We start from the raw sequence: 14,647 nt of genomic DNA on the forward strand, positions 1-14,647 counted from the left end.
ATCATCATTCCTGGACAAAAGACCAGGAATGATGATGTTCGTCCATGTAAGATGACGTTTTGCCTCGTTGTGAGTTCCGTTTTTTTGGAGGGAAAAATCCGAACTCCACGTGCAAACTCGAACCTATCCGAGCCTGCACATCCCTAATATATATACACACACACACACACACACATATATATAATATATACACACATATACATACACACACATATATACATATATACACGCATACATACACGTACACACCGGCACTCTATTCCTCCACAAAATAAACTGCTTGGGTGCCTTCCTGCTTAACAATAGTCCAGAGAGCTACTGTAAGTGCATACAGAAAAAGTCCATCGGCGGCAGTAGAAGGGCACTTTAAGGAGCAAAAATATAACTTATTAACTGTAAGATACAAAATTATAGACCAGGCACCTAAACAACAGAGAGGGGGTGACAGAGGGAAGATGCTTTTGAGGATGGAGGCACAGTGGATACACCGTTTGAATACTTTGGGCCCCATTTACAAACGAAGTATAACCCCTTTAGTGTTCGCTAAAGGGGTTATACCTTCTTGCTGTATTTAGTACACAGCGTTAATCTAAGATTACCGCTGTTTCTACAAAGATGGCGAGAGCGATACGGGCCCCATTGCCGGCAATGGAGACCCGGCGGTGCCGTTCCGGCTTCAACGAAGCCTTCCAGGCACTGCCGGGTCTCCCTGTCATGCACATGCGCAGCCGGACTGTGGCACATGCGCATGACCCTGAAGCCCTGTCACTGGCAGCGTTAGCTGCCAGCAGCCCAGCAGAGGACCTCGTCGAGGACGAGGATTCCGCTGGACTTCGCAGGACCACGCCGGAGGGGTAAGTATTACTAAATACCAGTGGAATTTTCGTTTGTATCACAGTGATACTAAACGAAAATTGCCGCTGGTATTTCACTTCGTTTGTAAATGGGGCCCTATATCCCCTAAAGGACTTAATGAAAATCTCAGCCTTAATTGTTTAATCTGATACAGGACCTTTAAACCTTTTAGATATTTTCTGATATTTATAGCTGTAGTATTGCAATAGGTTATCATATTTATGTTATTAATCTGTTTTAGCATTTGGTAGATGATATTTGTAATTATGTGTAACTTAAAGTAAGTGCACATAGTATGCATAAGAGCAGAGCTTGACAAATTTTTCGAAAACGTATGAGCCAGGATGAAAGTGTAGGAGCCAGACCCCCCCTTCCCCCAGGGCAGAATTACTGAGCACCTACGCCCCAGGCAACCAACCCCCATGGCCACACTACTAACGGGGTACCCCAGGTAAACCACCCTCCCACAGCCACATTATTGAGCAGCTAACCCACCTCTCCAGGCAACCAACCCCCAGAAAGACCACCCCTCCGCAGCCAAAAAACTCAGGGCAAGCAAAGCAACCGCCGGCAGTGGCCGAACTAGAGAGTGATGGGCCCAGATGCAAGAATATGCTTTGGGCACCCCTATGCAGTTCCCCCAGTAGTGGTCCCCCTATGCAATGCCCCCAGTAGTAGTCTCCACTATGCAGTGCCCCCAGTAGTAGTCCCCCCTCTGCAGTGCCGCCAGTAGTAGTCCCCCTATGCAGTGCCCCCAGTAGTAGTCTCCACTATGCATTGCCCTTAGTATCGCCCCCTATACAGAAGCGGCCACCCCCCCGTACACTGCCCCAGTAGCGGCCACCCCCCCTATGCAGTGCCCCCAGTAGCAGCCACCCCCCCAATGCAGTGCCCCCAGTAGTGGTCCCCATATATAGTGCCCCCCAGTAGTGATCCCCATATATAGTGCCCCTTTAATCAGTGCCCCCAGAAGTGGTCCACCCTATGCATTGCCCCCAGTAGAAGTCCCCCGTATACAGTGCTCCCTATAGTAGTCCCCCTTATGCAGTGACCCCAGTAGTAGTCCCCACTATGCATTGCCCCTATTAGCGGCCCCACCCTGTACAGTGCCCCAGTAGTGCCCTCCCGCCATACAGTGTCCCCAGTAGCGGCCACCCCCACCTATGCAGTGCCCCCACAGTAGCGGCCACCCCCACCTATGCAGTGCCCCCACAGTAGAGGCCACCCAAACTATGCAGTGCCCTCACAGTGTCCCCAGTAATGGCCAAACCCCCTATGCAGTGCCCCTTAATCGAAACTTACCTGACCCACGCTCCTGCCGACGACCGCCGCTGTCCGCTCTTCCTGGTCCGCTCTGCGCTATGGGAGAGACGTCATGACGTCTCTCCCAACCTGCTCCGGGAAAAGCCGGAAGGCGGAGCTCATGCGTGAGCTCCAGCCGGCTCACTCCGTGGACGACGCAGCAGCCAATGAGAGTCTGACAGACGCTGGCCGCTGTGTGTTTGTAAATCTGTAGTGTGGACCGTGCTCGAGGTTTACACTGCAGGGCCCGGGGGTTGCTGAAAATCTGGTCGCCAGGCAACCAAATCTTGTCTCCATGGCGACCTGGCCCCCGGGTTTTGTCGAGCCCTGCATAAGAGTTATATCGCTTATCTTAGATATTTAATTATGCTGCTATGATACTGTAGTATGTCTAGTCTCTAGTTCTGCCCTAGTATGAGCACAAGGGTGATCGTTTTGTTTATTTAGTTGCTAAGTGACCTCCCGGGAGCAGGAGGCGCCAGGGCACGATTGTCACCGGTCGGGGACGTCACCATACATCGACGAGACCACGGAGGAGGCAACCACCACAGCGTGGTGAGGGGATGAAGTAATAAAGGTAAGCAGTTTGTTTTGTATCTTTGGATTCTGACGAAAGTTGAAAATACAACCGAAACGTTAATATACTATAACGGTGCGGTGTCTCCTGATTTATTACTATGATATACAAATCCTGAGAGTGCCGCCGATGGAGGGATCTCTCTCTTTCTCTATATATAGACAGACAGACAAACACATCCTATTTTGGAGGTAAGTAGGATGACCTGTAGTTTATAGAGAAACCTGAATGGAGTTCTATAATGCTTTAGAGCATATGGTGGGACAGTGAGGATCTTTTAGGCTTCTTCTATTAGAGGTGCGAACTGACAAGTAAGCTAGAATGTAGCAGCAAAAGAATTGAAATAAAAAAAAATGGTGACTTTGCCAGCGACTTGCAAATTTTCATATGTAATAGAGACCAAAGTGCTGAAAAAAATCACAAGAAAAATGAAAAAAGTATAGCACGCATGCCCACAAGCTGCTGTCCTGTTTATTACAATGTATAAAAGGCCTGATTCACTACCGATCGCAACTGTGATGATGCACGCAATCGTCCAATTGTTGCACTCTGCGCATGCATCGCAGTGCGTGCAAACCGGCCACTGCGATCGGGACTGTGATCGCAGTGACTACACAGACCCATCGCAGAGTGATTGACAGGAAGTACAGTTTTTGGGAGGTGGCAGGGGAGGGGCGGCAAAACGTAGGCGTTCCAGTGCGTTGCATGGGTGTGCATAATTTATCCACTGATGCCTTATACAGCTTGAGTACTCATAGCATGCGACAAGGTTGTTAGCAATTCCTGAGTATGGTCAGAGCTTGTGCAAGTGTGCGTGAGGCTACGATGGTACAGATGGTTTCGCAGTCTTGCTAAACATTACGGATGTGTGTAAGGTAAAGGGGGTGTCGTTATGTAGTGCTGCAACGGTAAAGCGTTCACAGTGGATTAGCATACTATCGCAGTGAGACTGCGTGCGTATTTGCTATTGCATTCACAGTTGCGATAGGTAGTGAATCCGGCCCAAAGTAAAAGTCGACGAATTTAATAGACGGCAAGTTAAAAATAGTCAAAAGTTTGACAAACAGAACCAAACATTATATTACAGCTCAGTGCCGTCCCTCCCTGGTGCGGGGAGTGCTGGAGCGTAGAGAAAAAGGGGCGTGGCCTCACCGGCAGGGGGCATGACCTCAAGGCTGAACTCCCGTTCTTATCACTCGTGGGTGCCAATGGTGGGGCTTGCCGGAGGTGGGTACTGCCGGCTCCCTCACTGTGTCAGGAGCAGAGTGCTGCACTTAATGCTACAGTGCAGTACCCGGCTCCAGTCAATGAGGGGAAGTCGGCACCTTGGTGTCACCCCTCGGCGTGTGACACCCGGGTGCGGCCCTCACACCCCTTGTGACGCCACTGTTTCAGCTGCAGTTAGAGCAATCTATACGGATTACATTAAGAGATCACTACAGGGGATCAACTGCATTACAGCTGCTACGTTAACAGCCATCAACCTTACCTATATAGAATACTGGGACGTAGCTGGTCAATTAAACTACTGAAAATGAATCATATGTATATGCCAGCAGTAATGCTACTCAAGAAATTCCTTAAATTGTGGGACCGGTGGGCTCAGTCTTGCATTGGACTCAGTAGGTCTGTCTAACACTCCTTTGTAGTGCATACTTTTTAATTCCTGCCTTCTTTTACCATCTCTCCATACAGATGTGTCCTCATACATTTAGCCTACTTGCGGTTTAAACAGCCCTTTTAGTCATGCCATGCCGTGGCATGACTCTGTAGCGCATGATATGCAGCATGCCTATATTTCTGTGTGCAATTGCGTGGGTATCTGCATGCAAAATGCTACTTTGCAGTGTCACAGTTTGAAGCTGCTTGTGTGTCCTATTTGCTTCGCTGTGGGAATAAGACGCATTTGAAGGTAAAAATTTACATGAAAAGACGCTTGGCACTACAGAGACGCACGGCTCTCACGCGTTGTGTAACATGACCTGTAGCGCACGAAGGATAGATGTATGTGGAGACACATCTGTATTTATTCCTTCCTTCCCCTTCCACACGTCATTAAATTCAATGCTATCCGATTCAGTTTTATTTAGTTTTGTTTCCCAGCTTATCATTTCTTTTTTGACATTATTTAATTTTCCATACATATTTTTGAACTGTTGCCTCTGTTTTAGGAGATTATGGGCTTTTTGTTTCTTTTATTTGCGAAGGATATTTAAGGTCTCTCGACTTGTATATTGACAGCTTTTATATAAACATGTTGCAATTTTTAGTAATGTGAATTTTTTCTATGTATTGCTTAAAATGCCAACAACAATTACTTGATTTATAAAAAAAAAAAAAATTGGCTCCCTATAAACAATGCTAAAATCTTAAACTTTAAAATTCAGCATTAATTTTCAAATCCACAAAAAGTTATTCAAGAGTATTTATGAATTATGCTATGAAACTATACTTTTTCACAATATTTAAAGAAACATTTAAGACCCTGATTTCTGAATTTAGCTCTATATATACACACTAGGAAATGCTGATGTGTCAGCATTTGAAATATTAAATATCTAACCTGATTGCACCAACTAAAAGACAAAGACGACGACAGTGCAGACTAACTTTACAGAATATTTTTATAGTGGCAGAGTCTTCACATGTAGGTGGGACATCAGATCCGCTCTCTCTTTGCAGATAAAAAACACAGTAGCTGTAAGGCTCTCAATCAGAGCTGTCTGGTCACATTTATTCAACTAAGAAGAGAGTAAGGAATCCCTAAGGTGATTGTCGGACATTCTGGCTATATGCAAGTGCCGGGACCCTGCTAAATACACCAAATGGTGAGGTACAACCAACGTACTGTTATTGGCAAAGAAAGCTATTTAGCCAAATTGATTTTTAAAATTGGGAAAACCTTTTTTACTAAGAAAATGTCAATTACATCTTTGTTTTTGCAAAACATGAAATTACAGTATCAATGTAAGCATTTTTTTCATCATTACAATGAAAATACCAAGAGCAATATAAAACCTTTGATAGAGGGCAATTTACAGTGTTATGGATGTTCGTAAGTGCTTCAGGGGATTGAAAAACTATAAGAAATAAAGCATTTATATATTCAGGGCACTCATTTTTACCCAGTAGGCACAGAATGCCACTTTAATACTTTTCTCTATTGTTTAATTAACTGCAGCGGAATGTGGAACTCCAGATGACCTATTTCATGTGCTAACATTAGACAATGGCAACGAGTTGTACAGTTGTGTTGGCTTGTCAAGAGAATTCTCTCTGCTTTCCAGAGTAGGCTCAAAATGTGTTAATATTCTGTGTAGCAAAATGATGCCAGGATTTGTGTTTGTCAGGGCAAGGGAAAAAGAAAAGAATAAAAACAAAACTGCAAACACGACAATTATGAAACTTACGTTCTTCCTCTTTCGGGTCAAGCTGCGTTACGCTGACAGATAACCGATCCACGCGTTCTTGTAAGGAGTTCACTCTGAAGGAGAAACTGTGCGCTTCATTAAAGAGTTCCCCAAATATATCTTCTGCATATTTACCTTAAATACAGAAATATACATAATATTACATTACAGTAACATTGTATTCTTTTAGCTCTCCAGTAACAGTAAGGAAATATCATACTGATAAGATCTATAGGACTTCTGCTTTATTGAAATTAATGTCTCCATACCAAATTATGTAACCATACCTACTAATGCAGAGTTTCACAAACTCAGCCATTACAGTCCAGATTTTAAGGATACCCAATTCTTGAGTTCAGAGCATTAATTCAAATTGACTGAGATACTAATTAAGTCACCTGTGCTCAAGCATGGATATCCTTAAAACCTGGACTGTAATGTTGAAGTTCAGGAACCTCTGTCCTAATGAGAGTCACTTCATCTGTGAGACAGTGGTTTGGCTCCTGGTTTCCCCCACTTCCTTTTCAATTTTCAAATGACAACTAACCTACATGTTCTTGTAAAAAGACATTTTGGTTATAATTTTGCAAATATATGCCTTTTTCTAGAAAATGTAGTTATAAGAATTACCTCCTAGATCAGATTTTTCATATGTGGGTAGTTATACCCAGCCCCAACAGGCATGTCAGACACCCAGTCTTCAGGTTTGAACGGACGAGAGCTCATTTACTATTTGGTTGAAACTGCTGACAGTAGAGGGCGTGCTGGTGTGGCAGAGGCCAATAAATTGGCTGCATGCAGTGTCACCAATGTCTACACTCCACTCAAAAATTCAAAAAAATACTATCTAATTAAACTTACTATGCAGAGTAATTTAATAAAGTAACTCTCAAAGCTGACAGTTGGATGACAAACCTGGATCATGCTGCCATTTGGTACATTTAAATTAAATTGTTTTAAAAAAGTGTAGCCCCAGAGGATCTCCACCTTCAAATTATATTTACCTAGCAAGTTGTGAAGAGACAGAACAGCGTTGAGGAGATTGAATCTCTCATCATCTCTTGTGCCCACAACAAGGTACTAAATACAGTAGTAACATAAAAACCAATACAGTCAACTGATGTACATGTTCCTCCTAACAGCAACTAAGCTTGTGGTTCAGATTTTCCCAGAAGCATAATGCTATGAATACAGTTTACAGGATTTTATTTTTATATAAGGTGTGAGGTGGGAATTCACACAGGATAGACAAGAAGATGTAAACAACAGTACTTCACTTTTTCCACACTTTGTTATGTTACAGCCTTATTCCAAAATGGAATAAATTAATGTTTGTCCTCAAAATTCTACACACAATACCCCAAGAATGACTACGTGTAAAAAGTTTTTTCGAGATTTTTGCAAATGTAAGGTCGAGAGCTCTGGAGCAGGTTTTCATCCAGGATGTCTCTGTAGATTGCTGTATTCATCTTTCCCTCTATCCTGACTAGTCTCCCAGTTCCTGCTGCTGAAAAACATCCCCACAGCATGATGCTGCCACCACCATTTACGCATGATGGAGGCCACTGTGCTCATTGGGACCTTCAAAGCAGCAGATATTTTTCTGTACCCTTCCCAGATTTGTGCCTCGAGACAATCCTGTCTCGGATGTCTACAGACAATTCCATTCACTTCATGCTTGGCTTGTGCTCTGACATGCACTGCCAAGTGTGGGACCTAAAATAGACAGGTGTATGCCTTTCAAAATCATGTCCAAACAACTGAATTTACCACAGATAGACTCCAATTAAGCAGTAGGAACATCTCAAAGACGATCAGTGGAAACAGGATGCACCTGAGCTCAATTTTGAGCTTCTTGGCAAAGGCTGTGAATACTTATCTACATGTGATTACTTAGCTGTTGTTTTTTTTTATTAAATTTGCAAAAATCTCAAAAAAATGTTTTACACATTGTCATTATGGGGTATTGTGTGTAGAATTTTGAGGACAAAAATTAATTTATTCCATTTTGGAATAAGACTAATATAACAAAATGTGGAAAAAGTGAAGCGCTGTGAATACTTTCCAGATTCACTGTAGTAAGATAACAATAAAATGCCAACAATATGCTTGGTTTTGAAAGTATAAGCTTAAGAAAGATTAATATGTTGTGGGTGCACCCCAAGGTTTTAGGTATACAATAAACACTTTCAAGGGGAGTTAGTTTGCAGAAAGAGAAAAACATCTTTGCGTGGGCACACTTTAGAAGAAAAAGTATTTGTATATAGAATAGTGATGTCTAATAGTAGAGACGTGCCTACAGCACCCACTGTGGAAATAATACCAGTAGATACTGACATTCATCAGGCAACTTAGCCTCACAGGTACTCTTTCACACACTCATCCACTGCCTGTTACAGTGTCCCTACTATGCTATCAGCAAAGGGTAGGTACAGGATTAACAGTGGACAGCAGAAGCGCATTCTACCTTTCTTCCGCCACAAGCACTCATCAGCCATTCATTGCCATGGACATAATGGCATGAAAGCAGTCTTCCTGTGGTTCAGCAAACGGTTCTTAACCTATATAGTCTTGTATGCAGAGACATTTGCTCAAGGGACTAATAGATTGTGGTTAACCCAGTGGTTCCCAAACTGTGTGCCATGGCACCCTGGGGTGCCTTGGGACACTTGCAGGGATGCCTCAGGTTGGTGGTCCAGCAGCAATCAAATTATATATGGTCAATGTAATGTAAATATGTGGACAAACAGAAGCGTAAAACCTGTCCACCACCACATAACTGAAATTAAGGATTAAGGATGACAGGTAAAAACAATTGACTTCATTTTACTACATTTATCAATAGCAAACTTTTGGCTTAGGGGTGCCATGAAATGCTGATACTCTAGGGTGCCGTGTTTGGGAACCACTGGGTTAACCTATTACTATCTTTCTCATCACTTCTCTATTATTAATTACTGCATGGGCACCAAATGATCATTCAGAACACTGAATTGTTTCTAGGATTACTAAATACACATTCGGAATGTATTTGGATTGTCGTGTGAATTCCTACTTTCAGATATATAGTGTGTAACAATTTAATATGCTAATTTGCTGGTAGCCGCATAGAAGGAATATTATTCCCATATGTAAATGGTTAAATTAGTTATGTACAATTATCTCTCCTTGCTACATGCTACATTTATTTTTATTATTCGATATAGATCACTACTATTGATAATAGGACACTTCTTTGTATATTATATTAGTACTTTTTTGGAATACAGGTATCTACCTTTTGCTTTTTTTTAATATTTATTGTCAATTTTATGTGTGTGTTCTCAGTGAGGTACCCTCTAGTTCACTAACACTTGTTGGATCACTAACTCCACCAGTATTTTAAACAGGAATACCATTCAAGTTTGACATTTTAATATACTTTTAATCTTGCAGTCCAATTAGCAATTTGCACTGAACCAGTCAGAGTGAATTCATATTTTTTAATTGACACCTCCCTGAGGGTGAGAGATGGAATGGAGAATATTTATTTTAAAATGTCGGGACACTGTGCTGAACCCCTTGGGACCCCCCTACCCCACCTCTCCTAATGACTAATTAGGCAATTGGAAGTTTCCAATTAGCTTAATTAGTCCAATAATTATATGTAATTTTTTGGGGCTAAAAAATTGCCTCAAATTGCTGAATCAGTGTGGGGTAAATGAAGATTGTATGTGGTTTGTGTCTCACACACTAGGGGCCTCATTTTGACACATATGCAAACCCGATGGTCTGCAGACATCTCCGAAAAGAAAAATAATCAGCGCATGAGCAGCATCTGTACTGAGATTTCTCGCTGTTCCCCAAAGCCGCATTGGACGTTTGGAGATGGGTAGTGGGGGAAACTGGCCTGTGTTCCAGGAAATGGAGGCATCACCAGCATTTTTCTGGGAGGGCCAGGGCCTGCGTCTTCCAATCCCGGCTTAGCAGTTCCATTGCTTAAAGCTTACTCAAATAGGTGATTACTACACCCATCATGACCGGTGATCCAATGCTGCATCTTCGGACACAGCACTATGTTGACATGAGCATAATTTAGACATGGTCATCATGTCAACATTGTGAATGTTGACCGTACAGGTTTAGGGTAGGGGGTAGGTTGCAGTTAGGGTGCCATTAGTAGTAAGGGAGGCTTAGATCTGTAGCACTAGAAAAACATTAGGTTGACATGCCGAATGTCATCATTATGACCATGTCGACATGTCACATGTCGATATAATATCCATGTTGACATTTTGAACATTCAGACCATGTCAATAGGCAATCAAGGGGGGGTTGACCAGGCGCATTTTACAAATCAGCCTGAAACAGCCTAGCAGGATCGTTAGTATATAGCATGTATAGTATTAATTAATAATACTCTATTAAATACACTGTCTAGTATATAAGGAGATAAATGTCTACATATATGCTAGGTTCTTCTGCCACTCCCCCGGACTTGAAGCAATGCTCTGCAGAGCAGGGGACTTGGATTGTGGAATGGTGCTACATCTGAGGGGGGAAAAAACCCATTCAGCTCAGACAGGCTGGGCCTACTGCCGCATCTAAGGGCTTACTGTGATCGCTGGCTCTGTATATTAGATATCATATACACTGCACTTTGTATCACTCTAGGTTGTTAAAAGTGTGTGGGTGGAGATAGAAATAAATATATTTTTATTATACACACACGATTTTTATGATACTAATAGTGGACTTTTGGCCTATTCGGGTGACTTTCTTGATGCAAGGGTTTCTGTTCTACATTGAACCTAAGGAGGATTCCACAACCCTAAGGAGGGGTCTCCATCTTTCAATTTTAGTGGTTGGCATCGCGAAGTTCATTTAGTGACTAACTTCGTCAGAAGAACACTCAAAATCTGTTCCACAATACCGGTTTGGAACCAGTTTTTTATCTTCAAAATATGAGGACTATGTGTATTGAATACAATTAAGGACTATTTTTGGTTGCATATGACATTTGCCCAGGATAGATTCATATCCATTTTAAGGACTATATGTATGGAATACTTATTACCTTCAATATCATGAGATTTTGGTAATCATTGATTAACATCTAAGCGCACTCTTTTGTTTTAGTTGGAAATAATGTGTTGACCCTTCTAACAGGGGATCTGAAAGGAGTTGCAGCTGAGTATCTTATAACATACCGAAGATATTTGTAATTCATTGTTTTACAGATTGGCGCAAGTTAAAGGCTTTTTGTTGGAAAAAAAAATAAAAATTGTATTATATATTTATTATACACACGCATGACAGGATGTCCGGCTCTCCCTATAGATTTCAATAATGCGCCGGGTGCCTGCACAAAGATAGTTGAATACATACACAAATGGATGCAGCACTCCTAGCGACTTGTACACAAAGCACTCTAAAGCGGCATGTAGTTCAGCAACGTTTCAGTGCTCTTTATTATAGCACTTTCGTCAGCCTCACAAACCTAGATAAACATTCCTATTTTAAGTAGTCTTCACACACCCAGTGAAGCGCCTAGGCCCGGAAGCGGGACGTAGTACCCGTCTTGTGTACAAGGTGCTAGGAGTGCTGCATCCATTTGTGTGTGTATATATAAATTATATATACATACACAAATGAGTTTATGTGCTGACAGATTGCTGGATATATTGATAAGAAGTGGCATGTCTTGAACAATCCATGAAGTGACCGAGGTCGACGGACGGTATAAGTGAACATTAAATGCTTGTTGAATGTTAAGTTAGCCTATATGCAGTGGATTTACTGGACTGTTGCAATAGATATCCCACAATGTGAAGTGGTTGATAAGAAAGTGTCTCTTGTTTGGGAAGCATTGGAAGTGCTTGGAAATGAGTTACCATTAAGAGGCTACTGTGATTATATCTATGAGCTTAGTCTGATGAATGCTATAGAAAGAAGCAACTAATGGTCTGGTTATAATTTTTTACTTACAAACAAAATCAACATGTGTGTATTCTGGCGAAAAACTGCTTAACAACGATGGGCATGTGTTCACTTGTAAATTGTATGAAATGTCAGAGGCTTTAAACTGATGCCTGATGCTGATTCACAGGGTGAAATATCAAAAATAAATGAGAATTAAAAGCTACGTGGACGTTTATATTTGGAGAGTGCCCGTGCATGAAGTATTTATGATTGGTCGCCACAAATGGACATTGCGGTGTATCATTACGGAAGAACCCCACAAGTTGTTTCATGTTGGGAGACTGCGAGTGTCATATATATAATATATATATTTACACGTACACACACACACGTACGTACACATACATTCATACACACTCCGAGTGGTCAAATTATTATGACCACCAAGCAATTTTAGTAGCTATTCTGCAGATGATGTGGATGTAGGAAGTCTGAATCTGTATAAGAATGGAAAGGCGAAGGTATGCAGAGACTAAAAAAGAGAATCACTCTTGAAATAATGGGTAAACAATGCGATCTGATGGACTTTGAACGTAGAATGATTGTTGGAGAACTAAGCTGTGAATTATTCGAGGGCAGCAATTGTTAAAGTGTACACAGTGAACCTGCAGACAAAAATCTAGGTCTGAGCCCAAGGCATGTGGTCGTAAATGGCTACTGGATGCTCAACCGAAATGGTCCCACAGATGGACAACATGGCATTAAATTACGGATAATCTGAATCAGGGACCAATTCAGATGGCCTTTCATGGAACAGTACACAGTATATTACACCAGTTGTGTGTGTGTGTCTGAAATGGACCACATCTACAGTATACAACAGGCATGGTTCTAGATGAAAATATACTTACTCAGACTACTCAGCTGTCTAATAATATTTGCCAAAGAAATATTTGTCACACATTCCAGTTCATTCTTGATCCCCCTCGGCAGGGCGGTGTGGCACAGGTGCCTGGGATCGATGTTCCTTTTAACAAGTGGCATCCTTGGTCAATGTACAATACCGTCTCACCTGTAGGAAAGCAGATTTATAGATTCTCACACTTCAGTAGAAAAGAAAGTACAAATGAAATAGTATCAATGTATAGAATGATGTATACATGCATAAAGTTACAAGATAAATAGCTAAAAATAGAAGTAGTTAATTATACATTTGGGAATGGAAGGATGTAGAATAGCTAACTGGCACATGAATCGCAGACTAGTATCTAACAGTCCTGGTAGCACTGTCCATTGTAAAAGTAAACTAGACAGAAATCATAGGCAGAAAATACAAGAAAAGATACAGTTATGTTCATATAGAGTTAGAGGAGATCAATGAGAAAGTTATAGTTTACACATAATCTGGATACTACTCACAATAATACAATGACAAATTACAGTAGTGATACCTTGAATGAATATTCCAGGCTGCACTTTTTGCCTAATATACTAGAAACAAGTAGATCATTGATAAGCAATTTCATGGGCCATACGGCGGACACCCTTATCTCCAAAAGAGAACCGCATTACTCTTAATCTTGGCAATAAGTTCAAACAATACAATTAAATCAAAGAAAGAGACAAATATCTGTAACAAGAAATAAGTAGACATTTAAAATAAATGTTAGAAGACATAAAAAACAAATCTTACAATAGAGCAGAAAGGAGATATGGGGTACTGTTGAAGACAAATATGAGTGAATGGGGCCAGAGGGCCACCTTTTGTCCATCGCTGATGTTTATACTTTCATTAAAGCTTTATTTAAATTACAGGTAAAAATAGGATTTTGGTACTTACCAGTAAAATCGCTGGAGGTTAAGACACTGGGGTATAGACGGGTGGATGAGAGGAGCTGGCACTTTAAATTTAGAAGTGTGAGTGACTCCTCCGCCTCTATTCCAGAGAAGCCCCAGTTAGAGAAAATGGAGCCAGAGGAGATGGGAAAAGAATCATAAGATATAACTGAGGAGAAGGAATTAAACAAACAACAAGGACGACAAAAACCGAATAGAAAACACACAAACCAACATAGTGCATACAACAAATACAAACATAACACAATGGCAGGTAAAGCATTACTGGGAGGGCTTCCAGTGTCCCCTGTGGAATCGGAGAAAGAGATTTGGTAAGTACCAAAATCCTATTTTCTCCTTCATCCACCAGGGGACACTGGAGGTTAAGAAACTGGGGACATCCCAAAGTTTGCCCTCCGGGGCGGGAGAGCTCTGAGAAACCTGCAAAATCCTGCAACCAAAACTAGAGTCTGAGGCCGCTAAGGTATAATACTGATAAATCGAACAAAGGTACGGACTGTGGGCCAAGTGGCCGCACACCACAGTTGGGAAGCATAAGCGCCCCGACGAGCAGTCCAGGAGGCACGCATGGTGCGAATAGAATGGCCAGAAAAGAGCTCCCAACTCCGAGACCCACCTGGCCGAAGCCAAGGCAAAAATAGGAGAACTCTCTCATAAGAGAGGAGTTTCAGTTCCACATCCTCCAAGGCTCGAACAGAGAAGACTGGAGGAACATCAGAACCATGTTAAGGTCCAATGGATATGA

The 14,647-nt window shown here is 41.8% G+C and overlaps 1 protein-coding gene across 2 annotated transcripts in view; it reads right to left on the reverse strand.

Annotated features, from left to right (window-relative positions):
* The window catches only part of WASF1 (WASP family member 1), a 166,177-nt gene that overhangs the window by 49,691 nt on the left and 101,839 nt on the right, over positions 1-14,647 (reverse strand). For both annotated transcript variants that reach the window (XM_088460411.1, XM_088460412.1), the window contains exons 2-3: positions 12,957-13,117; positions 6,145-6,279 (exon numbers count right to left, since the gene is read on the reverse strand). In XM_088460411.1, coding sequence (XP_088316537.1) covers positions 6,145-6,279; positions 12,957-13,089 — 268 coding nt within the window. In that variant the 5' untranslated portion in view covers positions 13,090-13,117. The remainder of the gene's footprint in view (positions 1-6,144; positions 6,280-12,956; positions 13,118-14,647) is intronic.

The sequence above is a fragment of the Taudactylus pleione genome, unplaced genomic scaffold (genome assembly GCF_031769625.1).
Source record: "Taudactylus pleione unplaced genomic scaffold, aTauple2 ptg000046l, whole genome shotgun sequence".
NCBI lineage: Eukaryota > Metazoa > Chordata > Amphibia > Anura > Myobatrachidae > Taudactylus > Taudactylus pleione.